This window comes from Oncorhynchus masou, chromosome 19, assembly GCF_036934945.1.
Source record: "Oncorhynchus masou masou isolate Uvic2021 chromosome 19, UVic_Omas_1.1, whole genome shotgun sequence".
Taxonomy (NCBI): Eukaryota; Metazoa; Chordata; class Actinopteri; order Salmoniformes; family Salmonidae; genus Oncorhynchus; species Oncorhynchus masou.
Window position 1 is genome coordinate 14,599,033 of NC_088230.1, and position 27,999 is coordinate 14,627,031.

The 27,999-nt window shown below is 41.7% G+C and overlaps 1 protein-coding gene across 2 annotated transcripts; it reads right to left on the reverse strand.

Moving 5' to 3' along the window:
• Nucleotides 1-6,889: 6,889 nt before the first annotated feature.
• Nucleotides 6,890-27,986, reverse strand: LOC135505852 (kinesin light chain 1-like). Of its 2 annotated transcripts, none has more exons than XM_064925045.1 (15): nt 27,835-27,986; nt 22,067-22,127; nt 21,081-21,360; nt 19,824-20,063; nt 18,762-18,837; nt 18,167-18,395; nt 17,217-17,304; nt 16,900-17,001; nt 16,365-16,538; nt 15,913-16,012; nt 15,621-15,667; nt 15,383-15,450; nt 14,435-14,543; nt 11,846-12,010; nt 6,890-10,012 (listed from the first exon to the last, which is right to left on the reverse strand). In XM_064925045.1, exons 3-15 carry the CDS (start codon nt 21,357-21,359, stop codon nt 9,899-9,901), a joined length of 1,791 nt encoding a protein of 596 aa, XP_064781117.1. In that variant the 5' UTR covers nt 21,360; nt 22,067-22,127; nt 27,835-27,986; the 3' UTR covers nt 6,890-9,898. The 2 variants fall into 2 exon arrangements, with proteins under 2 accessions (XP_064781117.1, XP_064781116.1); XM_064925044.1 differs by having other exon boundaries at nt 15,383-15,462.
• Nucleotides 27,987-27,999: the final 13 nt, after the last annotated feature.

Below are 27,999 nucleotides of genomic sequence, written 5' to 3' on the forward strand. Positions count from 1 at the left end.
AATGCAACGTTTTCAAAGATTTTACTGAGTCACAGTTCCTATAAGGAAATCGGTCAATTGAAATAAATAAATTAGGCCGTAATCAATGTATTTCACGACTGGGAATAGAAGGTAGGGGCGTAGATCAGAAAACCAGTCAGCATGTGGTGTATTTGGTATTTTATTAGGATCCCCATTAGCTGTTGCAAAAGCAGCAGCTACTCTTCCTGGGATCCACATGAAACATGACATAATACAGAACATTAATAGACAAGGACAGAACTACATACATTTTATTTTTAAAGGCACATGTAGCCTACATATCAATACATACACACAAACTATCTAGGTCAAATAGGGGAGAGGCGTTGTGCTGTGAGGTGTTGCTTTATTTTATTTTTTTCTTGTTTTTTTTAACCAGTTCTGTTGTTTATTTGAGCAATACAAGATGGAATGGCGTTCCATGCAATAATGTCTCTATATAATACTGTACGCTTTCTTGAATTTGTTCTGTATTTGAGGACTGTGAAAAGACCCCTGGTGGCATGCCTAGTGGGGTAAGTGTGTGTGTCAGAGCTGTTTGTAAGCTGACTATGCAAACAATTTGGGGTTTTCAACACAATGTTTCTTATAAAAAATAAGAAGTGATGCAGTCAGTCTCTCAAATCTTAGCCAAGAGAGATTGGCATGCATAGTATTTATATCAGCCCTCTGATTACAATGAAGAGCAAAATGTGCCGCTCTGTTCTGGGCCAGCTGCAGTTTAACTAGGTCTTTCCTTGCTGCACTCGACCACACAACCGGACAATAATCAAGATAAGACAAAACTAGAGCCTGCAGAACTTTCTTTTTGGAGTGTGGTGTCAAAAAAGCAGAGAATATCTTTATTATGGACAGACCTTTCCCCATCTTTACAACCATCAAATCTATGTTTTGACCATGACAGTTTACAATCTAAGGTAATGCCAAGTAATTTAGTTTCCTCAACTTGTTGACCACCACCATTCATTACCTTATTCAGCTAAGGTTGAAAACTTAGGGAATGATTTGTACCAAATACAATGCTTTTAGTTTTAGAGATCAGTTTATTACTGGCCACCCATTCCAAAACAGACTGCAACTCTTTAAGGGTTTCAGTGACTTCATCAGCTGTGGTTGCTGATGCGTATATGGTTGAATCATCAGCATACATGAACACACATACTTTGTTTAATGCCAGTGGCAGGTCATTGGTAAAAATAAAGAGTAGAGGGCCTACAGAGCTGCCCTGCGGTACACCATACTTTACATGTTTGACATTAGAGAAGCTCCATTAAAGAAAACCCTTTTCAACAACAGGTTATGGTCAATAATATCAAAGGCTGCACTGAAATCTAATAGTACAGCTCCCACAATCTTATTATAAATTTCTTTCAACCAATCATTAGTCATTTGTGTCAGTGCAGTACATATTGAGTGCCCTTCTCATAAAAGTATGTTGTTAATTTGTTTACAGAGAAATAGCATTGTATTTGGTCAAACACAATTTTTTCCAACAGTTTGCTAAGAGCTGGCAGCAAGCTTATAGGTCAGCTGTTAGAACCAGCAAAGGCAGCTTTACTACTCTTGGGTAGCGGAATGACTTTGGCTTCCCTCCAGGCCTGAGGGCAAAGACTTTTCTCTAGGCTCAGATTAAAGATATGACAGATAGGAGTGGCTGTAGAGTCAGCTACCATCCTCAGTTGATTTCCATCTAAGTTGTCAATGCCAGGAGGTTTGTCATTATTGATCGATAATGATAATTTTTTTAAACTTTCCAAACTTGCAATGCTTTTCTTTCATTATGTTTTTTTTATGCATGAATACGATGGCTCACTGTCGTTGCCCACTTTACCAAAGAAGTAATCATTCAAATAATTGGCAACATCACATGATTTTGTGATGAATAAGCCATCGAATTCTATGAAAGATGGAATTGAACACCCTGGTAGGTTGATTAATAACTTGAACCAGATTACAGGCACTGGTTACAGTGAGAAGCTTACTCTTGAGTGGACAGCTTGATGAAAACCAGTCAATATTCAGGTCCTTCAGGAAGTAGACCTCTGTTTACATCACATACGCTATCAAGCATTTTACACACATTATTTAGATACTGACTGTTAGCACTTGGTGGTCTATAGCAACATCCCAAAAGAAAATGCTTTAAATGTGCCAAGTGAACCTGCAACCACAACACTTCAATAACACTTGACATAAGATCTTCTCCAAGCATTACAGGGATATGGCTCGGAATATATACAGCAACACCTCCCCATAAGCATTTCTGTCTCTTCTATAGATGTTATATCCTTGTATTGCTACTGCTGTATCATTAAATTAATTATCTGAGTATTAGAAGTGGCTAATAGATGAATGTTATCTGATTTCTAAGGCTACATATATTAAAATTGGCTATTTTCAGCACTTTCCTGGGTAGCTTATCAGAAATCGACATAATACTAAAAAGAGCAAACAAAGCAAGATATAAAATATATACATTCAGCAGTCCATTAATAAATTGGTGTGTGTGTGTGCTGCGGGGTTGAAGCTACGAAACCCATAGGCTTGGCTCTCATCCCTTCCAGGCTTCTGGGAGGGAGGGTGGACAATGAGCCTGTCATAGTGGATGTAAGCAATGTCACCACGCACTCTGGTAGCTTACATGATTGGTATAAGTTACTTCCTCTTCTGGCGCACAGCTTCAGGACTGTCCTTGTTGAGGAAGATATACGTTCCTCTCAGGTTCTTGGATCTTTCCATAAGAGCTACCTTGTTCTTTAACCTCAGGAACGTGACCACTATCAGTCTGGGCCTGTCACCTGGGTGGTGAGTTTTCCAGTCCTGTGGGAGTGCTCCACCTCAATCTTCCTGTGGTCCATCTTCAGTTTCTCAGAGATCATTTCCCTCACTTTGTCCTCAGACTCCGTCCAGGTCTCTTGTGGAGATTCTGCAACTCAGTCCACAACCATGTTGTTCTGCCTGGATTGTCCCTCGAGATAACAATGATGGAGAAATCAGATTATCATGGATTCACACAAAGAACTGATGTCCTCTCTCAATGACTTACAGATTGCTGCCATCTTGCTTTCCTCCTGTTTCAACTCCCCAAACTGCAAACTGTTCTTCAGGTCCTGGACCTATCTGGTCAGGTCTTCCATTCTTGTATTAGTTGAATCCACCAGTATTTGGACAAAACACTTGAAGCTATTTTCTTGTTGTTGTAACAACTTCTTGTAGAACTCTTTTTGTTCGTTTAAAAGATCCTTTACGTGTGAGAGACATCACTGTCCTCAATGGTACTCCCACCGGCTTTTGTCATGGTTGCTAGCAACATATGTTACGCTGTTACTCCTCACAGTTCCAGACAGGGCAGGTCAAAGGGAGTCCCAGCTACAATGGCTAACTGCGTCGCGTGCTGGTTTCAAACCTTCAAGAAAACCCAGCTAGCTTGATAGGCTAGCTGCTATGCCAAATAGCTATTCAGACCTGGCCTCGGACAGCAGAATCACTGGACAGAGACTAGCAGTCCCATCAGCTGATGCCAAATACATCATGGGATCCAAACTAAAAAGTTAGCTAGCCACTAAGAAATTTTCCAATATACTGTACTTTCAGAACAAAAAACTCCCCCTTGTTCCCACCATTTGCCTCATGCAGCGCGGCACATCTCCTTTGCATAGATCAAACTGTTGATTGTGGCCAGTAGACTGTTGTCCCACTCCTCTTCAATGGCTGTGCAAAGTTGCATTATATTGGCGGAACTGGAACACACTGTTGTATACGTCGATCCAGAGCATCCCAAACTTGCTAAATGGTTGACATGGCTGGTGAGTATGCAGGCCATGGAAGAACTGGGACATTTTTAGCTTCCAGGAATTGTGTACGGATCCTTGCGACATGGGGCCATGCATTATCATGCTGGAACATGAGGTGGTGGTGGCAGATGAATGGCACGACAATGGGCCTCAGGATCTTGTCACGGTATCTCTGTGCATTCAAATTGGCATTGATAAAATGCAATTGTGTTCGTTGTCCGTAGGTTATGCCTGCCCATAACATAACCCCACCTCGACATGGGGCACTCTGTTCACAACAAGGACATTAGCAAACCGCTCGCCCACACCATGTCATATAGTTGAAGTTTGAAGTTTACATACAATTAGGTTGGAGTCATTAAAACCTGTTTTTCAACCCCTCCGCAAATTTCTTGTTAACAAACTATAGTTTTGGAAAGTCGGTTAAGACATCTTCTTTGTGCATGACACAAGTAATTTTTCCAACAATTATTTACAGACAAATTATTTCACTTATAATTCACTGTATCACAATTCCAGTGGGTCAGAAGTTTACATACACTAAGTTGACTGTGCCTTTAAACAGCTTGGAAAATTCCAAATGATGTCATGGCTTTAGAAGATTCTGTAGGCTAATTGACATAATTTGAGTCAATTGGGGGTGTACCTGTGGATGTATTTCAAGGCCAACCTTCAAACTCAGTGCCTCTTTGCTTGACATCATGGGAACATCAAAAGAAATCAGCCAAGAACTCAGAAGAAAAAAGTGTAGACCTCCACAAGTCTGGTTCATCCTTGGGAGCAATTTCCAAACACCTGAAGGTACCACATTCATCTGTACAAACAATAGTTCGCAAGTATAAACACCATGGGACCACGCAGCTGTCATACCACTCAGGAGGGAGACGCGTTCTGTCTCCTAGAGATGAAAGTACTTTGGTGCGAAAAGTGGAAATCAATCCCAGAACAAAAGCAAAGGACCTTGTGAAGATGTTGGAGGAAACAGGTTCAAAAGTATGCTGGAGGAAACAGGTTCAAAAGTATCTATATCCACAGTAAAATGAGTCCTATATCGACATAACCTGAAAGGCTGCTCAGCAAGGAAGAAGCCACTGCTCCAAAACCGCCATAAAAAGGCCAGACTACGGTTTGCAACTGCACATGGGGACAAAGATTGTACTTTTTGGAACAATGTCCTCTGTTCTGATGAAACAAAAATAGAACTGTTTGGCCATAATGACCATCGTTATGTTTGAAAGAACAAGGGGAGGCTTGCAAGCCAAAGAACACCATCCCAACCATGAAGCACAGGGGTGACGGCATCATGTTGTGGGGGTGCTTTGCTGCAGGAGGAACTGGTGCACTTCACAAAATAGATAGCATCATGAGAATGAAAAATTATGTGGATATATTGAAGCAATATCTCAAGACATCAGTCAGAAAGTTAAAGTTTGGCAGCAAATGGGTCTTCCAAATGGACAATGACCCCAAGCATACTTTCAAAGTTGTGGAAAAATGACTTACAGACAACAAAGTCAAGGTGTTGGAGTGGCCATCACAAAACCCTGACCTCAATCCTATAGAAAATGTATGAGCAGAACTGAAATGCTTTTGTGAGCAAGGAGGCCTACAACCCTGACTCAGTTACACCAGCTCTGTCAGGAGGAATGGGCCAAAATTCACCAAAATTATTGTGGGAAGCTTGTGGAGGGCTACCTGAAACGTTTGACCCAAGTTAAACCATTTAAAGACAATGCTACCAAATACTAATTGAGTCTATTTAAACTTCTGACCCACTGGGAACGTGATGAAAGAAATAAAAGCTGAAAGAAATTATTTTCTCAACTATTGTTCTGACATTTCACATTCTTAAAATAAATTGGTGATCCTAATTGACCTGAAACAGGGAATTTTTACTAGGATTAAATGTCGGGAATTGTGAAAAAAAATGAGTTTAAATGTATTTGGCTAAGGTGTATGTAAACTTCTGACTTCAACTGTACATGATGTCTGTTATCTGCCGTTTACAGTTTAAACCGGGATTAATCCGTGAAGTGCACTTTTCAGCGAGCCAGTGGCCAGCATTTGTCCACTTGTCGTCCCTGGTGAGGACGACAAGCACGAAGATGAGTTTCCCTGAGACAGTTTCTGACAGTTTGTGCAGAAATTATTCGGTTGTACAAATCCACAGTTTAATCAGCTGTATGGATGGCTGGTCTCAGACAATCACGCAGATGAAGAAACTGAATGTGGCGCTCCTGAGCTGGTGTGGTTACATGCGGTCTGCAGCAGTCAGAAATACCAATTACACGCTCTCTCAAAACTTGAGATATATGTGGCGTTGTGTTGTGTGACAAAACGGCTCATTTAGAGTGGCCTTTTATTGTCCCCAGCACATGAAGCACCTGTGCAATGGTCATGCTGTTTAATCAGCTTCTTAATAGGAGAAAGGAGAAATGCTCACTAACAGGGATGTAAACAAATGTGTGCACAACATTTGAGAGATATACGATTTTTGTGCATATGGAACATTTCTGCGATCATTCATTTCATCTCGTGAAACATGGGACCAACACTTTACATGTTGCGTTTATATTTTTGTTCAGTGTATTTTCAAACCCTAGAGCCAAGATTGGTAATTTGACTGTATTATATGAGCTCGCTTGCGCTGAGGTGGGAGAGGTGGTAATATCTGAAGTGTGTCCTTAAAAGTGCGCCAAAGTGCCAATTTCTAGTATGCGCCTGGTGGGGATATTTAAGAGCAACTGAATGCTGGTTTTAGTGGTAAACACGGTTGGTTATGGCATGGATTTTGACAGCGGAAGCGCAGCCAGCCTTGACGCACATGGAACAAGACAGCTTTTTGCTCTTGTTTTTTGCTTCTTTTTTGTGCCTTAAACCTCAAATTTTGAATCAAACAAAACAAGTGTTTTCCCCCCCAATTTTGTTTAATTTGATTAAAAACCAAGCATAGCCTCCCCTCTCAATGAAGGCTGTTTTTTTTATGTCATACCCAATGCATTCGCCAAGTGGTCAAGACTATCGATGAAGTGTTTGGCTTATGAGACCGCTTTCAAATAAATCTTAATCACCAATACATCTTAAATCACCAGAGCTTTGTTAAAATATCACATTTGTCAAAACAGTGAATACATCATGTGCAACGTCACACCTACAGTATGTAGGGTATTACAGCGCATTTTATTATTTGGGATGTGCGTTAAAACTCCATACATGTAGGCTATATAGACCTAACCATCATGGAACGAGAGCTGAGATAATCCGGTGAAACTCATATTTACAAGCATTTAAGTTATTTTCCTGTAACAATGGCTTGTTTTCCATTTCATTTGATTAAAAAAAACAAGCCCCTATAGTAGGCCACCCTTACCCTAGTATAACGAAAGCTGTTTCAACAGCAATGTGTCTACTGTATTTTTCTTATCCCAGCCATGTATTAGCCAAAGAGCCTATCCATAAAACATTTCTAAAATGTATACTTGTGACTTTTGCCAATATTCACAATTAACATAGGCCTACCTGCAGTGCATAACATATGGCTTGTATCCATTTCCAAAGACCACCCCTTGTCCAGTTGCCAAAGACTCGCTCCTCCAAACACAGGCTATTCAACATTTTCAGTACTTTAACGCTGTATCGACAGTAGGCCAAGGCTATATTTTGTTTATTGAGAACATGCCTCACACATACAATACAATTTACGGGAGACTAGTATTTTTATTTGCGGATAAGTGCGATGCATAAAGGCCTATACTCATTGAAGCTAATTACAACCATCTTGACTGTCAACACTATTGAGCAAACAGTGGATTTTCTTTTAATACTGTTGCTATCACTAGTTACTGTTGCCTATGCTATTTAATAAACTGTAGTATCAATCCACAATGGACTAGGATGAGAATATTCTGTGCCCCTAGACGAATTGGAGTTGATGACAACGCAATAATATACAGAATTTGCGAAAAATGCATGAGGTATTAAGCCATGGAATGCCTTGATTGGCCAGTGAGCGGCCAAGGCCTCATTACACCTAAAACTTGTTTATTCGTCAAAACCCAGCCCTTTCGGCCTTCTGCCAACTATTGTGTTCATTATTGCTGTGAAAAATATTTCTGACACACCCCTGGAATAATAGCACTATGCCAGCACTTAGATTTACCATTTGCATTAGGTTTCTTAAAATAAAACCCTCAAACATGAACTATTCTTGTGATTGGCCACACCTCTTTGACCTGTGTGCCCTGCGTTAGTGCAGAAAACTTAACTGCTGACATGCAAAACATTTTGGGACTGTATTAACAATGGACTAATTAAACAAATACCAAAATATAGTTTTTTCCTTTAAGGCCAGGTTTCAATCTTAAGCATTACAGCCTGCTTGACGCTTAACGGTTGATTCCAATTGAGCTCACATCTGCAGCGTTTACCTTGAATGAGATATCTGTGAACGTGATTGATTTGATCTTTCCATGACAGACTGACCAGGTAAATCCATGTGAAAACTATGATCCCTTATTGATGTCATTTGTTAAATCCACTTCAATCAGTGTAGGTGAAAGGGAGGAGACCAGTTAAAGAAGGATTTTAAGCCTTGAGACAATAGGGACATGGATTGTGTATGTGTGCCATTCAGAGGGTGAATTGGCAAGACAAAATATTTAAGTTTGTTTAAACTGGGTATGGTAGTAGGTGCCAAGTGCACCGGTTTGTGTCAAGAACTGCAACGCTGCTGGGATTTTCACGCTCAACAGTTTCCCGTTTGTATCAAGAATGGTCCACCACCCAAATGACATCCAGCCAACTTGACACAACTGTGTGAAGCATTGGAGTCAACATGGGCCAGCATCCCTGTGGAACGCTTTCGACACCTTGTATAGTCCATGCTGAGACAAACTGAGCCTGTTCTGAGGGCAAAAGGGGGGGTGCAACTCAATATTAGGAACTTGTTCCTAATGTTTGGTATACTCTGTGTTTCTATTTAAATGCAACTAAGATGTGAAATTCTCTACTTTTTTCATCCTGCAGGTGTTTAAAAATCACATGAAAATGTGCACAACCTGGCTCTTAAACATTTCTATCATTTCTACAGTTTTTACAGAGAAATGTTCACATATAAACAAGACATTAAATGAAATGTAAATGAAGGGGTTGAGAATGTCAGTAGCTTGAGCCAAGTCATGTCTACTACACATATAAAGGACGTCACGCTGCTTGCTTAGCGAGTACCGCTTCCCCTTGATCGGCTCATATCGAGACTTCCAACTCGGGACCTCTGCCCCGCAAGCACACGTGACCTCCCTCCTGAAGTGTTCTAACCCGTCTATTGAAAATTACTTTTCCAATGGCGCAAGGAGTGACACTTCAGATTAAGGAGTGAGTTTTACAGTTCTCCCATTTGCTACACATAGACAGATAATCAAAGGGCGCATCTCAATAGTTTGAAGCCATCCCTACTATAGCTTCTGCTAATGGGTACTTTATGATAGGGAAGGACTAGAAAAGCAAACAAGCTTGAGCTACCATTACATTACCAATACCCAGGTGGTGCAAATATGGCTGGCATAGAATAAGGCGATAGTACTGTATCAGAATCTCACAATGCTTTAGGGTTGGGACGGTAATGGCCAAGCGTTCCATCTACAGCTTTGTTCAGTCCAGTCATGTTGAAAGGGAATCAAAAGAGTACCAACAAATGGAAGCTAAGGGCTAGGATTCAGTCATTGTCTTTCAACAGGTGGCGCCACTCCTACTTCTTCGACTGTTAGTCCCTCTACCGATCAGTGCAAACACAAATTATGCTTATCTGATGTAAGACAATGGGGTTCTGTTTGAAACAACCACAGCCTAGGTGCATAATCACTGTATTTCAGAAAGTATTGCATTTAGTAATATGGCTTTTGTCCCCACTAGGTTGTATATTGTTTATACCTATCCAATGCTTTCAGATCTACAAGTGCCTGGGGGTTAGGGGTTAGGCATTGTTAAATTGAGACCTGGGTCTTGGTGCCCCATACATGCCCACTGCCCCGCCCTCTGTTGTGGCAAGGGTGTGAACTGTGAAGCCTAGTCAGACATGGGACTGGTTAGCCAGGGTTTTTGTCCCCCTTCAGTCGACGGACGAGCTTCTCGCTGCTCCGTCGGATGGAGGCTCGCAGCTTACTGAAGGAGCTGCTTCTCTTCAGGGAGCCACGGTCATCCTACGGGGAGAGAGAAAGGGAGGGTTACACACACATGCTCACCCACATGTATGCATGCAACTGCTCATACACATGTATGTATGCACATGCTCACACACCACACGCACATGCTCGTACAGACACAAACACACACACCAGTCGGGGCTGCTGAGGGGAGGACGGCTCAAAATAATGGCTGAAACGGAGCGAATGGAATGGCATCAAACCATGTGTTTGATACCATTCCACTCCAGTCATTACCACGAGCCTGTCCTCCCCAATTACACACACAGGCCCAATTGTCTGTATACATGTACATATACACTCATGCATACTCTGGGTAGGGCTATACAGTCACACTGTAGGCAATCAACTGCAGCACATACTTTTATAGACTAAGCGTTTTCACAGGCTGCCCAATTCTGATATTTTTTCCACTAATTGGTCTTTTGACCAATTACATCAGATTTTTTTCACATTTGTAAACACAGCCTAAGCAGGACGATCTGGATTTAAACCAAATAGCAAAATTAGAGCAGTTGAAGGGAGAGCAGCTCATAGTAGAGCTGGAATGGAATGAATGAAATTAATGTGTTTGATACCGTTATATTAATTATGTTCCAGCCATTACAATGAGCCCGTCCCTCGATTTTAAAGTGACACAACAAGCCACTGCTGTCTTCACTGACATTTTCGACCTCTCCCTGACTGAGTCTGTAATATCTACACTACAGTTCAAAAGTTTGGGGTCACTTAGAAATGTCCTTGTTTTTTAAAGAAAAGCACATTTTTTTGTCCATTAAAATAACATAAAATTGATCAGAAATACAGTGTAGACATTGTTAACGTTGTAAATGACCATTGTAGCTGGAAACGGCTGATTTTTAATGGAATATCTACATAGGCGTACAGAGGCACATTATCAGCAACCATCACTCCTGTGTTTCAATGGCACGTTGTTTTAGCTTATCCAAGTTTATAATTTTAAAAGGCTAATTGATCATAAGAAAACCCTTTGCAATTATGTTAGCACAGCTGAAAACTGTTTTGCTGATTAAAGAAGCAATAAAACAGACCTTCTTTAGACGAGTTGAGTATCTAGAGCCTCAGCATTTGTGGGTTCGATTACAGGTTCAAAATGGCCAGAAACAAATAACTTTATTCTGAAACTGGTCAGTCTATTCTTGTTCTGAGAAATGAAGGAGATTCCATGCGAGAAATTGCCAAGGAACTGAAGATCTTGTACAACGCTGTGTACTACTCCCTTCACAAAACAGAGCAAACTGGCACTAACCAGAATAGAAAGAGGAGTGGGAGGTCCCGGTGTATAACTGAGCAAGAGGACAAGTACATTAGAGTTTGTAGTTTGAGAAACAGACGCCTCACAAGTCCTCAACTGGCAGCTTCATTAAATAGTACCCGAAAAACATCAGTCTCAATGTCAACAGTGAAGAGGCGACTCCGGGATGCTGGACTTCTAGGCAGAGTTGCATAGAAAAAGCCATATCTCAGACTGGCCAATAAAAATAAAAGTTTAAGATGGGCAAAAGAACACAGACACTGGACAGAGGAACTCTGCCTAGAAGGCCAGCACAGCTCATAGTAATAAATGTCTGGAATAGATTGAATGGAATGGTATCAAACACGTGTTTAATGTGTTTCATACCAATCCATTTATTCCATTCCAGCCATTACTATAAGCTGCCTTTCCTCACCACGAAAAACTTGACTCAAGTTGAACTTTTGACGGACAAAAACGGACAATTGATGATGAATGCATATATACGATTTCATCCTTGCTCATGAGTCTCTGTAGCCGTAGCCTGAGCGGTAGAGAATTGTGCTCTTCCTCACCCCATTCCATTCCAGACTGCGGCTGACCTCCTCTCCCCCATGTAGGTCACTGTCGTACTTCACTGTGATCACCTCAGAGGTCAGGCTCTCACTACTGCTGCATTGGTGATCCATGGCCGTGCTGTTGCTGGAGGCCTCGGCAGCTAGAACACACCGCTTCTGGCTCTATACACACACAGACGCACACACAGATGAACCCATGATTGCATGCGCGGGCCTACACTCAAAAGCATGCATACACACAAATGTATAAACACACACACATCTCATGAACACATACAACATGGAAACACACAGCAATACTACTAATTGTGGGAGGATAAACACATCCTGGCCATTCCCTGGCCAGGTATTTCCTATACCTTCACATTTCATTGGTATTAATAAGTCACTTGCGGGTGAACTCGTTTCCTACTTGTAAGTGGTTATGGTTGTATGTATATGATCATTGCTCACAATCAAATGCCGACCGCATTATCTCCCAAGAGAACTCTCCTCCGTTATTGTCACAGCCATGTATGTCGCCCTATAAGAGGATACCAAGATGGCCATCAAGGAACTTCACTGGACTTTATGCAAATTGGAAACCATATATCCTGATGCTGCATTTATTGTAGCTGGGGATTTTAACAAAGGTTATTTGAGAACAAGGCTACCTAAATTCGATCATATCTATTGCAGTACATGAGCGAGTAACACGCTCAACCATTGCTACTCTAACTTCTGTGATGCATACAAGGCCCTCCCCCACCCTCCTTTTAGCAAATCTAACCATGATTCCATCTTGTTACTCCCCTCCTATAGACAGAAACTAAAACAGGAAGCGCCCGTGCTTAGGTCTATCGAACGCTGGTCTGACCAATCGGAATCCACGCTTCAAGATTGCTTTGGTCACGTGGACTGGGATATGTTCCGGGTAGCCTCAGATAACAGCATTGACGTATATGCTAACTCCTCGAGCGAGTTTATAAGGAAGGGTATAGGAGATGTTGTACCCACTGTGACTATTAAAACCTTCCTTAACCAGAAACCGTGGATTGATGGCAGCATTGACGTAAAACTGAAAGCACGTACCACCGCATTTAATCATGGCAAGGCAACACGGAATATGGCCGAATACAAACAGTGTAGTGATTCCCTCCAGATTACAAAAAGAAAACCATCCCCATCGCGGACATCGATGTCTTGCTTCCAGACAAATTAAACAGCTTCTTTGCATGCTTTGAGGACAATACAGTGCCACCGACGCGAACCGCTACCAAAGACAGGAACAATGGAGGCCAAGGTAACTGAATTAAATGACCATCGCCCTGTCACACTCACTTCTGTCATCATAAAGTGCTTTGAGAGACTAGTCAAGGATCATATCACCTCACCTGTCACCTTAGACCCACTTAAATTTGCCTACCGCCCCAATAGGTCCACAGACGATGCAATCGCCATCACACTACATACTGCCCTATCCCATCTAGACAAGAGGAATACCTATGTAAGATTGCTGTCCATTGACTATAGCTCAGCATTCAACACCATAGTACCCTCCAAACTCATCATTAAGCTTGAGTCCCTGGGTCTTGACCCCAACCTGTGCAACTGGATCCTGGACTTGACGGGCCGCACCCAGGTGGTGAAGGTAGGAAACAACATCTCCACCCCGCTGGGGCCCAACAAGGGTGCGTTCTCAGCCCCCTCCTGTACTCCCTGTTCACCCACGACTGCGTGGCCATCCACGCCTCCAACTCAATCATTAAGTTTACAGACGACACAACAGTGGTAGGCTTGATTACCAACAACGATGAGACAGGAAGGCAAAATGATCATCAAGGACAATAACCAAGCAAGCCACTGCCTGTTCATCCCGCTTCCATCCAAAAGGCTATGTCAGTACAGGTGCATCAAATCTGGGACAGAGAGATTGAAAAACAGCTTCTCCCTCAAGGCCATCAGATTGTTAAACAGCCACCGCTAGCAAAGAGAGGCGGCTGCCTACCTACAGACTTGATATCATTGGCCATTTTAATAAATGGAACACTAGTCACTTTAATAATGCCACTTTAAGAATGTTTACATATCTCACATTACTTATCTCATATGTATATACTGTATACTGTATCCTTCACTATCTATTCTTTACTATCTATTGCATCTTAGCCTCTCTGTTACTGCTCATCCATATATTTGATATTTCTATATTCTCATCCCATTCCTTTACTAGATTATGTGTATTAGGTTTTGTTGTGGAATTTGTTAGATATTAGGTTTTGTTGTGGAATTGTTAGATATTACCTGTTAGATACTGCTGCACTGTCGGATCTAGAAGCAAAAGCATTTTGCTACACTCGCAATAACATCTGCTAACCATGTGTATGTGACCAATAAAATCTGATTGGATTTTTATAGGAATTTCATTATGAACAATACATTCATGTGGACCATACTATAACTGAACACTTGCCTTTTTTTCCCTTACTAAAAATAAATCTAAACTGTAAAAATAAATCAAACAAATAATAATAAAAGTTAAATAAAACAAATATATTAAGTTAAATAATATATATATATATATTTTTAAATGCAGACCGAACCCACTTGTTTAGGGGTGTGAATGGCCGCCGCCTCCACTGTCTCTGCTGCCTTCAGTTTGCCCTGTCGCCTGTAGAGGGCTCCCAAGTTCCTCAGGGTGTTGGTAATGGTGGCACTGCACGGGGTCAAAGGTCAGGGGTTGTGTAAGCCAGGTAATATTCATTAGTGTACACCATAGCAAAATCTTTTGCAACAGAAAACTAAAACAAGTCTGTCTTGTTGGACAATTTCAGGTATTCAATCCCCGTTTCGGCCTGTTTTCTTTCATTTCATGCCTAATACGACCCTAATGGAGTAGGACGAATTTGCCCAGCCTTAGGCACAGATCTAGGATCAGCTTTCCCACCCCAAATCCTTACCTTAACCAAAGGGAGGGAGAATGAGAAACTGACCATACATCAGTGACTCAAGGGACAAATTCAGCATACTCAGTCAGAAAACTACTGGGTAGATGGTGAATCTTTAAAAAAAATGTTTTACTAGGCAAGTTAGTTAAGAACAAAATCTTGTCTACAATGAAGGTCTACCAAAAGGCAAAAGGCCTCCTGCGGGGACAGGGGGCTGGGATTTAACATTTAAAATAAAAAATAAAGGACAAAACACAACATCACGACAAGAGAGACAACACTACATAAAGAGAGACCTAAGAAAACAACATGGCATGGCAGCAACACATGACAAGACAACAACATGGTAGCAACACAACATGGCAGCAGCACAACATGGTCGCAGCACAAAACAGGGTTTCTTAGGCACAGACAACACAAAGGGCAAGAAGGTAGAGACAAAAATACGATACAGGAATGACTTCTTGGTAAAGTTGTCTTTAGATGCTGATCTTGAGTCAGTTTAGTATTTTCCCCACTAATGGTTAAGGTTGGTATTAGGGGAGGGGAAGCTGATCCTAGAGCTGTACCTAGTGGAAATGTCACCCGGAGCATGGAGATGACTGACCTGTCCACTTTGCGAGTTCTGTCCCAGCTACCTTGATCTCCTATAGACAGGCCTTCTCTCTGTCTGCCCTGAGGAGCACACTTTTAAACATGGTCAACAGGAGAATGGTGAATAATGGCTCAGTTGGTTGGAGCATTGGTTGCTGTGCAGGTTATAGTCCAGTGTGGGCAGAGTGTTTACTATCATTGTAGAAGGTGAAATGAGATTTGATCAAATATGAGGGGCTGAGTTTGCTCACCTGTTCCTCCCTCTCCTCTGCTTGCATCCAGATGGACTTGACCTCCCCTGTATCGACAGATAAATACACAGACAGACAGACACGTTAACTGGTGTAATGGAACCAATAGAATAGCCCCCAAAGTGCAAACCCACCCATCCAGCATGCAGGCTAAGCGAAACACAGCACACCTCAAGGATTTGAAAGAGTTAAAGTACTATTTCAACCCAGGTATGGCTGGGAACTAGAGGCATTTTCCATACTTTTTTCAAAATAAAAACCTGGATGGAAGATGTAAATGATGGGTCCTTACCATTTGAATAGCCACTGGCCTTCTCGTGGGCATGGGTTAGGATATCTTTGAACAGCACTTCTGCTTGTTTAAACTTCCCCTGCTTTAGGTAACAGGAGGCCTAAGAGAGGAAGGGAGATATAGTGGGGCAAAAAAGTATTTAGTCAGCCACCAATTGTGCAAGTTCTCCCACTTAAAAAGATGAGAGAGGCCTGTAATTTTAATCATAGGTACACTTCAACTATGACAGACAAAATTAGAAAAAGAAATCCAGAAAATCACATTGTACGATTTTTATGGTCTTTCAAAATGGAGTTCTAGCCCAGGCACTGTTTGGGACTAGATGCTAGTGTCCCGGTATTTTCCTTTCATCATTCCAGCACACTTCTATCAACTGTGACGGATGCTTAACCAAGCCAGACCATTAAAACTCAGCTCAGCTCAGTAGTGTGGAAAGGGTACCAGACTCTCACCAGCTTGTTCTTGGTTTTAGCCATGTTGGGGTCGTCGGGGCTAAGCCTGGTCTGGTAGATGTCCAGGGCCCGTTGGTAGTGCTGCTCCACCTCTCCATATTTCCCCTGGTTCTGGCACAGCAAGGCCAGGTTGTTCAGCTGCTTGGCCACGTCAGGATGCTCCTTACCCAGTATCTAAATCAACAAGGGTTAGGAGTTTAGGGTAGGATGAGCTATTTAGATAAATGCAGACACACAGGCACACACACAGTTTACATTTACATATTAGTCATTTAGGAGTCACAGACTGACCAGGTGAATCCAGGTGAACGCTATGATCCCTTTATTGATGTAAACTGTTAAATCCATGTTTTATTATTATTTTTACAGACAGACAGACAGACAGACAGACAGACAGGCAGGCAGACAGACAGACAGACAGACAGACAGACAGACAGATAGACAGACAGACAGACAGACAGACAGACAGACAGACAGACAGAGAAAGGCAGGCAGGCAGGCAGGCAGACACACACTCAAACACCTAGTGACCCACCTTCTCCCTAATCTCCAGCGCTCGTTTACACAGTGGCTCGGCATCTTTGTACCTCCCACTCTTCCCATAAAGCACAGCCAGGTTGTTGAGTGTAGCAGCCACCTGAGAGGAGGGTAGGGGACATTAGACACAGGGTCAGTGACACTCACACAGCCGCTAGGTCAATGACAGCTACAGTGACTAGTAGCTGTCAGCCTTAGGATTGGAAGGGGAAGCAGGTATGGGAGCAACACAACAGTGGGGTCAGGGACAAACACACACAAACACAGTTATGGTCATACACACACATAGACACAAAGTGATGGTCATACACTCACCGCCGGGTGGTCCCTGCCAAGGGTCCTCTCCCGTACCGCTAGCGAGTCGTTGAGAAGGTTTGCTGCCTCTTTGCACTTATTCTGGTCCCTGGAAGGAGAGGGGTGGTTACTAGGGTATCGCCATGGCAACCTCAGGGTAAAACCAGGGTTAGGGTTGCCAGATCTTGGCTGTTTTCAACAACAACAATGGTTCCCATCATGTGAGAAGAGTAACTGACTATTTATCATGTTAAACCTGAATGCTTTCACTGTCAAACATTAGGCTGGAATTGGGCTGCAGAGTTGGTGGATCGTGCTTTGAATGAAATGGTGTGGCTGGCAGGTAGGATTTCCACACTAAATCATACAGACAGAAGAAAAAACAAACATTTGCGCCTGTCAGCTATTCCAAAAAAAGGCGGAGCCCATGTCCTTATAAACTTCCTGCATCATAATGTGCTTCAACACTGAAATTTGACACCTAATATTTTTACTCTATTGGCAGCCACTTGCTTCTTTGAAGTTTAGAACCTGCTAGCCCATTGCCATCTGTGGGAAAGCTAGGTGCCCCCTACATGAGGAATGCACAAAACTGGATCAATTACTTAGCTCATGTCAGCTGTTGTCTATTCAAAAGTAACATAATCGATGGTATCATAACGTTGACCAATTCATTTTGGGAAAAATAAGAAAATATTGATATTCATATTTAGTCATATATGACTGGAAGACCATAAGAACACTCATTGGAGAATACATAACTTCAGTGTAATAAAGACAATAGGCCTATACTGTCATCACTATGATATGTTTTATGGTCTCTGATCAGATTCTTTCCATTACAAACACTGTTCCCGTCTTACTCTTATCAAACTGGTGGAACAATATCTCATCGGAGAACATAACTGAATATAACGCAGGATCGTTCCTGTGGTCCGTCATCATATTCTCCGGCATCCCGCGGGGCTCACCTGTAGACTAGGGCCAGAATGTTAAGCATGGTGGCAACATCTGGGTGCTCATGTCCGGAGGTCTTCTCCAGGTCCTCCAGGGCCTGTTTGCAGAGAGGCACGGCCACCTCGTAGCGACCCTGTGAGGCGTACTGGATCACTAGGTTGTGGAGCGTACGCAGACGGTCTGGAATCTCGTAGCCACCCTGGTTGGTGGCAGCCATCGCCACATTGCTACTGTGCTGCTGAACTGAAGGAAATATGGAGTCTACCTTATTTAATGACATATAAACTGTGACCATTATCTCTACCGCTAGTTTACTAGCTAGTAATACTAGCTTGCTAGCTTCTAATACATGCAACAAATAATTTGTGCCACTGACAAAATAATACCACCAACACCATTACAACAATTAGTAATTGTACTATTGTCGTTAGGGGAATAAAATGTATTTTGTTTTTATTTTGTGACTATCATTGCTGTTAATGTTAGTGTTTCACTGTGCCAGAGAATGTTTGAAAGCTACATAGTAGGCCATTCTGATACTGAATACAATTCTAGTTTAGATTACGGTAATAATCCCGGTCTCTAATCCCCAGCCCACCCAGTGCTTACTGCCATGGCCCTGGTTCTCCTCTTCGTCATTGCGGAAGAGGTCATCCAGTGTCTCCTTGCTGGAATCCATCTCTTCCTGGTGAGTAAAGCTAGGGTTGTATTATCACTATCGTTAGCGCACACACAGCTAACAAGAATTGTTCCTAGAACATGAGGTTAAATTCCCACTCCTGTCTGACTGAGAAGAAAGCCCAACAAAACTTTATGGGAACATATCAGGTGATTCATGTTCTGGATACATTGACAATGTGGAAGAAAAACGTCCCTGTTCATGTCATCACCCTACAATTTTATGGACTGTCCTGGAATGGTTTTGCGAGAAAATAAGTTGTTAGAGATGCTAGAATGCAATCTGTAACATTGATTAATTGTTCTGGGAACCAAAAGTTGTTGGCTTGGCATGCATTCACACATTCTGTGGCACTGTTGAATCCATGCTTGTCTCCAAACGTCTCCTCTTTAGTACCTTGACAGAAACTCTGGCTTCTTCTGTGCCTTCTGTTATAGCATGGATCCCACTGCTGCCACCAAAAACCATTAATCATATTGTCTGATCTGCATTTGAGTATAAAGTTCTCAAACATGATCTAGGAAATGTTGCTGTCTGTAGGGACTTAAATCCCAGTGGCTTCCGAGTAGCGCAGTGGTCTAAGGCACTGCATCTCAGTGAAAGACATGTCACTGCAATCCCTGGTTCAAATCCAGGCTGTATCACATCTGGCTGTGATTGGGAGTCCCAGAGGTGTGTTATCTGGGTTTGGCCTGAGTAGGTTGTCATTGTAAATAAGAATTTGTTCTTAACTGACTTGCCTAGTTAAATAAAGGTTAATTTTGTTTTAAATTAATGCTGGGAGAGCAATTTTATACAAGTCTAGCAATATACATATTTATTTTTTACAATTCCTGATGGCTAAATGGGGTGGATTAATGCCTGTAAGTTTGTTTTTGATCTGATAAAATGTATTTATGCTTTACTTGAAATCACTTCAAAATCTCTAAATAAACTATGATGAAAAAAAAGAGAATCCTAATGTGGTGCTGTGGCGGTAACTATTGACTCACGGGGGACGAAAGGTCATCGCCGTCGTCATCATATCGCCGGAGGCAGCTCATGAACTCCAGGTGCTTCCTCTCCTCCTCTAGCTGCGCCACACTCTGCTCGCTCTCCTGCAGCCTCCACTGTGCCCTGGCCAGCTCGTCCCGCAGCCACTGGTTCTCCTGGCACAGCTGCCTCACCTGAGCACGCAGCTTCTGCTTCTCCGCCTCCACCATGCTAAGGTGGGCCGACAGTGCCAGCAAGACCTAGGGAAGGGGAGGTAGGAAAATAATTATTGGAAAAGACAATATGGCCGCCAGTCCACCCATCACACTTGCATGGGAATGTCCGTTCTCGTAATTCTATTTCTATGGGGGAAAACCCAGATAGGCCTTTAACCTGAAACTGCATAGTTTTTTCTTACCATGTCTTGCCTTATGGTTTGTTCAAGACAACTGGGAAATCAGAGGTAAATAAGAGGTAAAATCATGACGTCAGGGATCTTTAGGTTGGAAAGTCGGAAAGAGGCCCGAGTTCCTGAGTTGAAATTCCGAGTAGGAAGACCGTTCAAAACTATTTTTCCCCACTCGGTGCTAGTTTTTCCAGAGTTCCTAGTTGTCTTGAACGCACTGAAGTCGGAAGTCAGAGATTTTTGAGTTCTGAGTTCCCAGTAGTTTTGAATGCTGCATTACTGTGGCTGACAGCAAGCAAGTGTCATCTGACCTCCCATGACATGACCTCAACCCTAACTTGATACATACTGACAATACTATGCAAATTGCTCTAAACTAAAGAAAGCTTACCCCAGCTGCCACAAGCAGTACCCTTAACCTCTGACCTTGGTCAGGTCCATCAGGGAAAACAGAAGTGAAACAGGAAACACAGTGGCAAGCTACAAATTGAAAAACGCATTCTCCTCCTCACAAATGTTAAGATAGACAAAGATTGAGAAACAGATATTCTTGATCCAAAATCTGAGCGCAGTCCCACATGTGATTTTGACTAAGAGACTGAAACATTAACTTAAGAATTTTGGCATATAATGTACCATAGACATCTGACCTGTACATCACCCACATAGGCTGCTACAGCCACAACATGTTTGTGCATTTTTTATTCCTGCCACATGTATAAACAAAATAATTGAATACATTTTTTTACTTTTCTACACAAGAGATATCCTACAAATGTCAAGAATGTTTTTGTCCTGCAGACATTTATTACATCAGCGGCATCTGTTCTTCATCTGCAAATTGCAATGATTACAATTCAATGTATCTGACCTGCGCTTCGCCCAGCCCAAGCTCTAGGGTGTCCAGCGAGCGGCGGATGGCCCTGGCCTTCTCCTGGGCAGGGCTGGGCTCCTCGTGGTTCTGGCTCCCCTCCACCTCCAGGCAGTGCAGGCTCCCCAGTAGGCCCTCCAGGAGAGAGTGGTGCTCTAGTTTCAGGGCCTCCATCCCCTGGATCACCTGCCTGGTCTGGCCCAGCATTTCCTCCTGAGTTGTCCTACGATCACCCAAGACCCTCTGTGGTGCCACCAAGGCAGGTGCGTTTTCATACATCCTGGGGAGAGATGGAGGGTGGGGAAGAGAGGACATGGCGGGAAAAAAATAGGGATTAGGTCCTAATTCAATTAAATTAGATATAGATTGTGTAGAAGAACCCCATTTTCTCTGGGCTTCGAGGGCTGCAGCACTGCTGGTTTTCATCCTTCCCCTCTTATCTGGGACTGATTCTGACCTGGGACACCAGGTGAGTGAAATCTGTGGGAAATCCATGTCAATTCATTAACTACAGATGCAGTATTTTATGCACATTGCACAGCATGTTGCACTCACCTGGGTAACAATCTGTGAGAGAAAGGCAGACACAAAATGATTTAATTTCCTGGTGATGATGAGGATGTGTGGCATTTTGTTATTTCTTTGTAATGCAGTCAAATATTTTTCCCAATGTCATTTGGACCCAGGAGAGTGCAGCATGCTGTGCTGATGTTGTGCTTATACCCCTGATGTAAAACAGTTGGCTGTTAGTGCTGTACATGATCAATCCAGGAAGCTCTGTTATCACACACCAAGTGTAATGTAAGATGATCAGAGTTCATTTTGGCAGTAGTTATTCTACTGTCTTCTTTATTTTCCCCTTGTGTTGCAAATCAATAAAATACCATTCTCTTTGCTGCGAGAACACACAAATTAATCATAAACGTGTTAACAAGAGCAGGGTATTTAGTTTACTTGAAAACAGCAGTATATTTTGTTAAACCTACCTTAAATTGAGAATTGGGAGACAGAGAGACGCTGATCCTAATCCTGTGTTGATGTGAGTCACTGTAAGTACAATGAAGTAGTGTGATGAAAGATTTGTCCACAGCTTAGCCACACCCTATGAGTAAGACAACAAACTAACACACACCCAATTAAATACAGTATTTGGATCGCAATGAAAAATTGTGCATATACTAATACAACACACACACACACACACAAGCACTCTCTGTCTCTCTCTCTCAAACTTAGAGCCATGGACTCTCACTCACAAACTCCCACAGAGTCCCAAACTCATCATCTCAAGCTCACCCCGGTCTCGTTCGCAGCTAAAATTAGATATTCCCATAGTACCCTGACCCCTGCAGAGGGGTCGCTGGCTAACCCCAAGGAATGCTTTTGTGAATGGGCACCGTGGACGGGCCACAACAATGGCCTGACCCACTCATTATACAACCCCTCCCAGTATGATTTGGGGGCAGAGGTTTGAGTCCATCATAATAGGGGGGTTGTGTGGAGACGGAGAAGGGTGCTGCTACAGACATTTCATAAGAGGAGGGATGTGTAGTCTGCAAATGAAATGTTGTCCTATTTGATTACCGTGGATGTAATATATTGTTATTCATTGTCCTATAAGATCAGTGGAATATAGTGAAAGACATACCTGAGACATTATTGATTAATATACACCCTGTATAATTTATGGGACCAATGGAATTAAATATGAGATAACACATATTGAAGCCAATCCATACACATCATAAAAAAATGAATATCCTCATGTGGCTAACTGTGATATAAATACACATAGAGCCATCATCATTTATAGATGTGACATCCCACAGCCACAGTATGTATCCTGGTGCTGCTCTGTGCCAGAATGTTAGCGGAAGTCCATTGTAAGAGTCATGGTGGCTAATAGATAACATTGTCTTCTCTGTTTCTAGGCTATAGCCCATTAGTCACCAAAACAAAGAGTTCCATGCCAACTGTTACTAGGACAGCTGGACACCGCCTCTTGAATGAGTGGGAGTGCTCCTGGGCTTGAGGCACAGTGGAGGGCCCAAACTACCTACCGTGTGACGTTCAAGGCAACTAACTGCCTTCGAGAGAAAAGCTCTGTGCATACTCAGGCTGTACAACTGATGTACAACGCATTTGACAGAATGGTTGGTTGCGATATAACGGATACAGTATGTTAGTTACACAACATAACGTTTGTCAGTCTTGAATTTAGGCATGAGAATAGCATGCTATTCACCCGCTATTCGTTTTGAGTGAAGATGGAATAAATGTAGGCGTGGCGGAGCAGTGTCTACAGAATAAGGTCTAGCGAACAAACCCGTTCCAAGTGGGAAAATAATCTATTTCCGATAGAAATTACACCATTCTCCATGCACTGTCGTTTACAAGTTGATAAGAGCTAGATAATAAATGAGTAATCCGTTTGGATAAGTGAATGCGAAACCAGTCATATGGCAGCAAACTGAAGCAGTAAAGTTGATGAAATCCTGTACCATTATGCAGAATTTAAATTGTATGGCCTTTTAACATGCAGGGATGGGCATTCTCGAATGTCTTCATTATAGGCTACCCTGACTTTCTCTGTCTCCTATTTATATCATGTTAAATATCAGTATTGACAATCAGTAGGCCTAATAACCAAACAAATTAAAATGCCAATTTACTGTTAGTTCCCTTCAGTTGGCCTACATTATTATTTCATATGGTTTCATTTACCTTCATTTGCTTCCTCTGTAAACGACGGCATGGCCATGTGCTTGTTGCTGAGGATTATTAGTAACAGTTGATCATATATATTTTTTTAAATGTAGGCTGATTAAATCGTAATGGAGTGGAGCGCAGACCAAGCCGTAACAGTGTGAAACCGACCTATGGCGCAATACTAGGTCGCGTCATCAGACTGTTTCATGGATAGTGCAGGCAAAAGACCGGGGAATAGGCTACTATTGTACACTATTCCCCCTATTATAATTATATGTACAATAATCTTCCAACCTTAACATGGGTTGAAGAACTGAAAGTGTAAATTTCTTTTTTTAATGATTCATAAATACCTTACTAAACCTAAATAATCTACATCATTTTTTCTCTACCAATTGATACTGAAACAGAGATGAATATGCATATATTTCGACGGTTTTCTTCAATTGATCCCTATTATTGTCAATATATTCTAGCGCGTCAACAAAATTCAAACTAAAAGGTGTACCGCATTAAAAGGGATGGTTAAAGGTAAATATACTGAAAACCCCATTGAATTAAAAATCTGTTGGCCAGGAAGTGGGAGGGTTTTCAGCGGTTGAATGAAATGTATTCAGAACGCGCAAGGTAGCCACACCTGCAGAGCCAAATAAGGTAAGTCTGAATACCAAATACTGAGAAGTGCTTGGCTAAGGCATAAATTATTAAATCGGGATCGGGGCCTTATATATTTCATACGAGCTACAAAATATTTTAAAACTGGAGGAGAGAGTGTCGCTGCCTGAGTTTAAAGCTCTGATTGTAATTGTATTTAATGTATTGTATTGTGCTCTTGTGTTATGTGTACACGCTGACTACTTCCTGCTGACATCTCGCCAGGTGATCCTCAAAACCTCAAGGGTTGGTTAAATAAAGGTTAAATAAAACATATACATATGCCCATCAGGGGCACACTCAGTGTCTTGTCTCACATCTTTATACTGGTTTCATTCTGTAAGCCTCGAATGAACAATGAAGGTCAATTGTTTATATTAATTTGCTAATTTGGTGAAACAGCACAAATATAATTTAGGTTAGTACAATCATAGTGTGGCACTTAGATCACTGCTATGTGTTGGCCTAAAGACAGTTATTTGACTCATACAAAAGGGTACACCAATTGTCTTTGAGGTGGTTGAATGAATTGAGGGACAGGGATTTAGTCAGACCTGCTACATTGGTAAACACACGAAGATTCACCAACCTCATTTAGAGGAGATAGCCCACAAATGATTCCTTATTCACTGTGCACTTTTTGGTAACCTTGTTCAATATTGAACCAAAGACTCTGATTTCTGGTTCTCAACCCACTCTTTCTCCCCAATGGTACAGAATAACTGGAACTCACAAGTAGATGCATGCATTACACAGGAAGTCACAGCAAGTTATTATGAAAAGTCATGTGAACATATTTTTTTTTATGTTGGGGAGAGGGTTAATTTTACTACTGTCAAACAAATTATATTTTATGTCCAGGTTCCAGCGTGAATAATATAAACTGTACACAGGTGCCTTGACATCTTACCTAACCAATAATGTTGCTAACTCAATGAACATGCAATGAAAACAGTGGTGAAAGAGATCTTTACCACTGTTGTTCACTGTAAGCATCTCCTAAAAAGGTACTTCTGCCAGGAAGCTACTAGAATGTAGAGAATAGCTCTGCAATCCTGTTCCCGGAGAGATGCCGTATAGTAGGTTTTCACTCCAACCCCAATCTAGCTCACCTGATTCTAATAATTAGCTAGTTGATAAGCTGAACCAGGTAAGTACAACTGGGGTTGGAGCGAAAACATACAGGAGGGTAGCTCTCAGTAACAGGTTTGTGAATCCCTGATGTGGGCTATGTGCTGTACACTGTATAGTCTATTTGCAATGTCAATGAAATACTTGTTATATAATGGTGGCAAATAGAAAGACATATTTTGGCTTTAATTTCTGCATATAAAACAGGGATGAAGTGAATTGAATAATACTTGGTTATTTGAATATATCTATATGTATCTTTCTATTTGTATATTATTGTCAGAATATTATTTCCTGTATCAGATATTGATACTTTTAAAATATGGTAATACTTTATCCAGGTATAATGGTTTCTAACTTGTTATACAGTTGAAGTCAGAGGTTTACATACACCTTAGCCAAGTACATTTAAACTCAGTTTTTCCACAATTCTTGACATTTAATCCTAATAAATATTCCCTGTCTTAGGTCAGTTAGGATCACCACTTTATTTTAAGAATTTGAAATGTCAGAATAATACTTGAGAGAATGATCTATTTAAGCTTTTATGTCTTTCATCACATTCCCAGTGGGTTAGAAGTTTGCATACACTCAATTACTATTTGGTAGCATTGCCTTTAAATTGTTTAACTTGGGTCAAACTTTCAGGTAGCCTTCTACAAGCTTCACACAATAAGTTGGGTGAATTTTGGCCCATTGGTCTTGAAAAGAGCTGGTGTAACTGAGTCAGGTTTGTAGGCCTCCTTGCTCGCACATGCCTTTTCAGTTCTGCCCACACATTTTCTATAGGATTGAGGTCAGGGCTTTGTGATGGCCACTCCAATACCTTGACTTTGTGGCCCTTAAGCCATTTTGCCACAACTTCGGAAGTATGCTTGTCCATTTGGAAGACCCATTTGCAACCACGCTTTAACTTCCTAACTGATGTCTTGAGATGTTTCTTCAATATATCCACATAATTTTTTATTCTCATGATGCCATCTATTTTGTGAAGTGCACCAGTCCCTCCCTAGCAAAAAACACCCCCACAACATGATGCTGCCACCCCCGTCCTTCACGGTTGGGATGGTGTTCTTCGGTTCGCAAGCCTCCCCATTTTTCCTCCAAACATAACGATGATCATTATGGCCAAACAGTTCTATTTTTGTTTCATCAGAACAGAGGACATTTCTCCAAAAAGTACGATCTTTGTCCCCATGTGCAGTTGCAAACTGTAGTCTGGCTTTTTTATGGCGGTTTTGGAGCAGTTGCTTCTTCCTTGCTGAGTGGCCTTTCAGGTCATGTCGATATAGATCTCGTTTTACTGTGGATATGGATACTCTTGTACCTGTTTCCTCCAGCATCTTCACAATGTCTTTTGCTGTTGCTCTGGGATTGATTTGCACTTTTCGCACCAAAGTACGTTCATCTCTAGGAGACAGAACGCATCTCCTTCCTGAGTAGTATGACAGATGCGTGGTCCCATGGTGTTTATACTTGCGTACTATTGATTGTACAGATGAACGTGGTACCTTCAGGTGTTTGGAAATTGCTCCCAAAGATTAACCAGACTTGTAGAGGTCTACAATTTTTTTCTGAGGTCTTGGCTGATTTCTTTTGATGTTCCCATGATTTCAAGCAAAGAGTCACTGAGTTTGAAGGTAGACCTTGAAATATATCCACAGGTACACCTCTAATTGACTCAAATTATGTCAATTAGCCTATCAGAGGCTTCTAAAACCATGACATAATCTTCTGGAATTTTCCAAACTGTTTAAAGGCACAGTCAATTTAGTGTATGTAAAATTCTAAACCATTGGAATTGTGATGCAATGAACTATAAGTGAAATAATCTGTCTGTAAACAATTGTTGGAAAAATTACTTGTGTCATGTACAAAGTAGATGTCCTAACAGACTTGCCAAAACTATAGTTTGTTATCAAGAAATGTGTGGAGTGGTTGAAAAACGAGTTTAATGACTCCAATCTAAGTGTATGTAAACGCCCGACTTCAACTGTAATGTTTTATAACAAGGCTTGCGTTGTGTCTCACTATGAATACATTTCTCAACCAAACTGGCTGTTATTTAGCAGATCATTGAGAGGATTATAAGTCATTATAAAGTGGTCATAATATGTTGCTCCTGACAAGTAGGCCTTTTAATGCATTATACCTGAATGCTTACTGAAAATATGTGTCATTTTATTTCTAGGGAATGTCATGCATATCATTCACATAACGACGTGTTACCGGTACGCCAAAGTAGCCTACATTCACTTACCTCCAAATGTGGAGTGGATTCCTTTCGACTAAAGACACTGAGTATCGTCGGTGTTGTCTCTTTGACATCGCTTTAGTGCTGTGGAAAACATCCAATCGATAGCGTATATCGTCCGGCAAAACTCCGGCTACGTGCTCAAATTCGCCCTGGATTCAAAGTGCACAC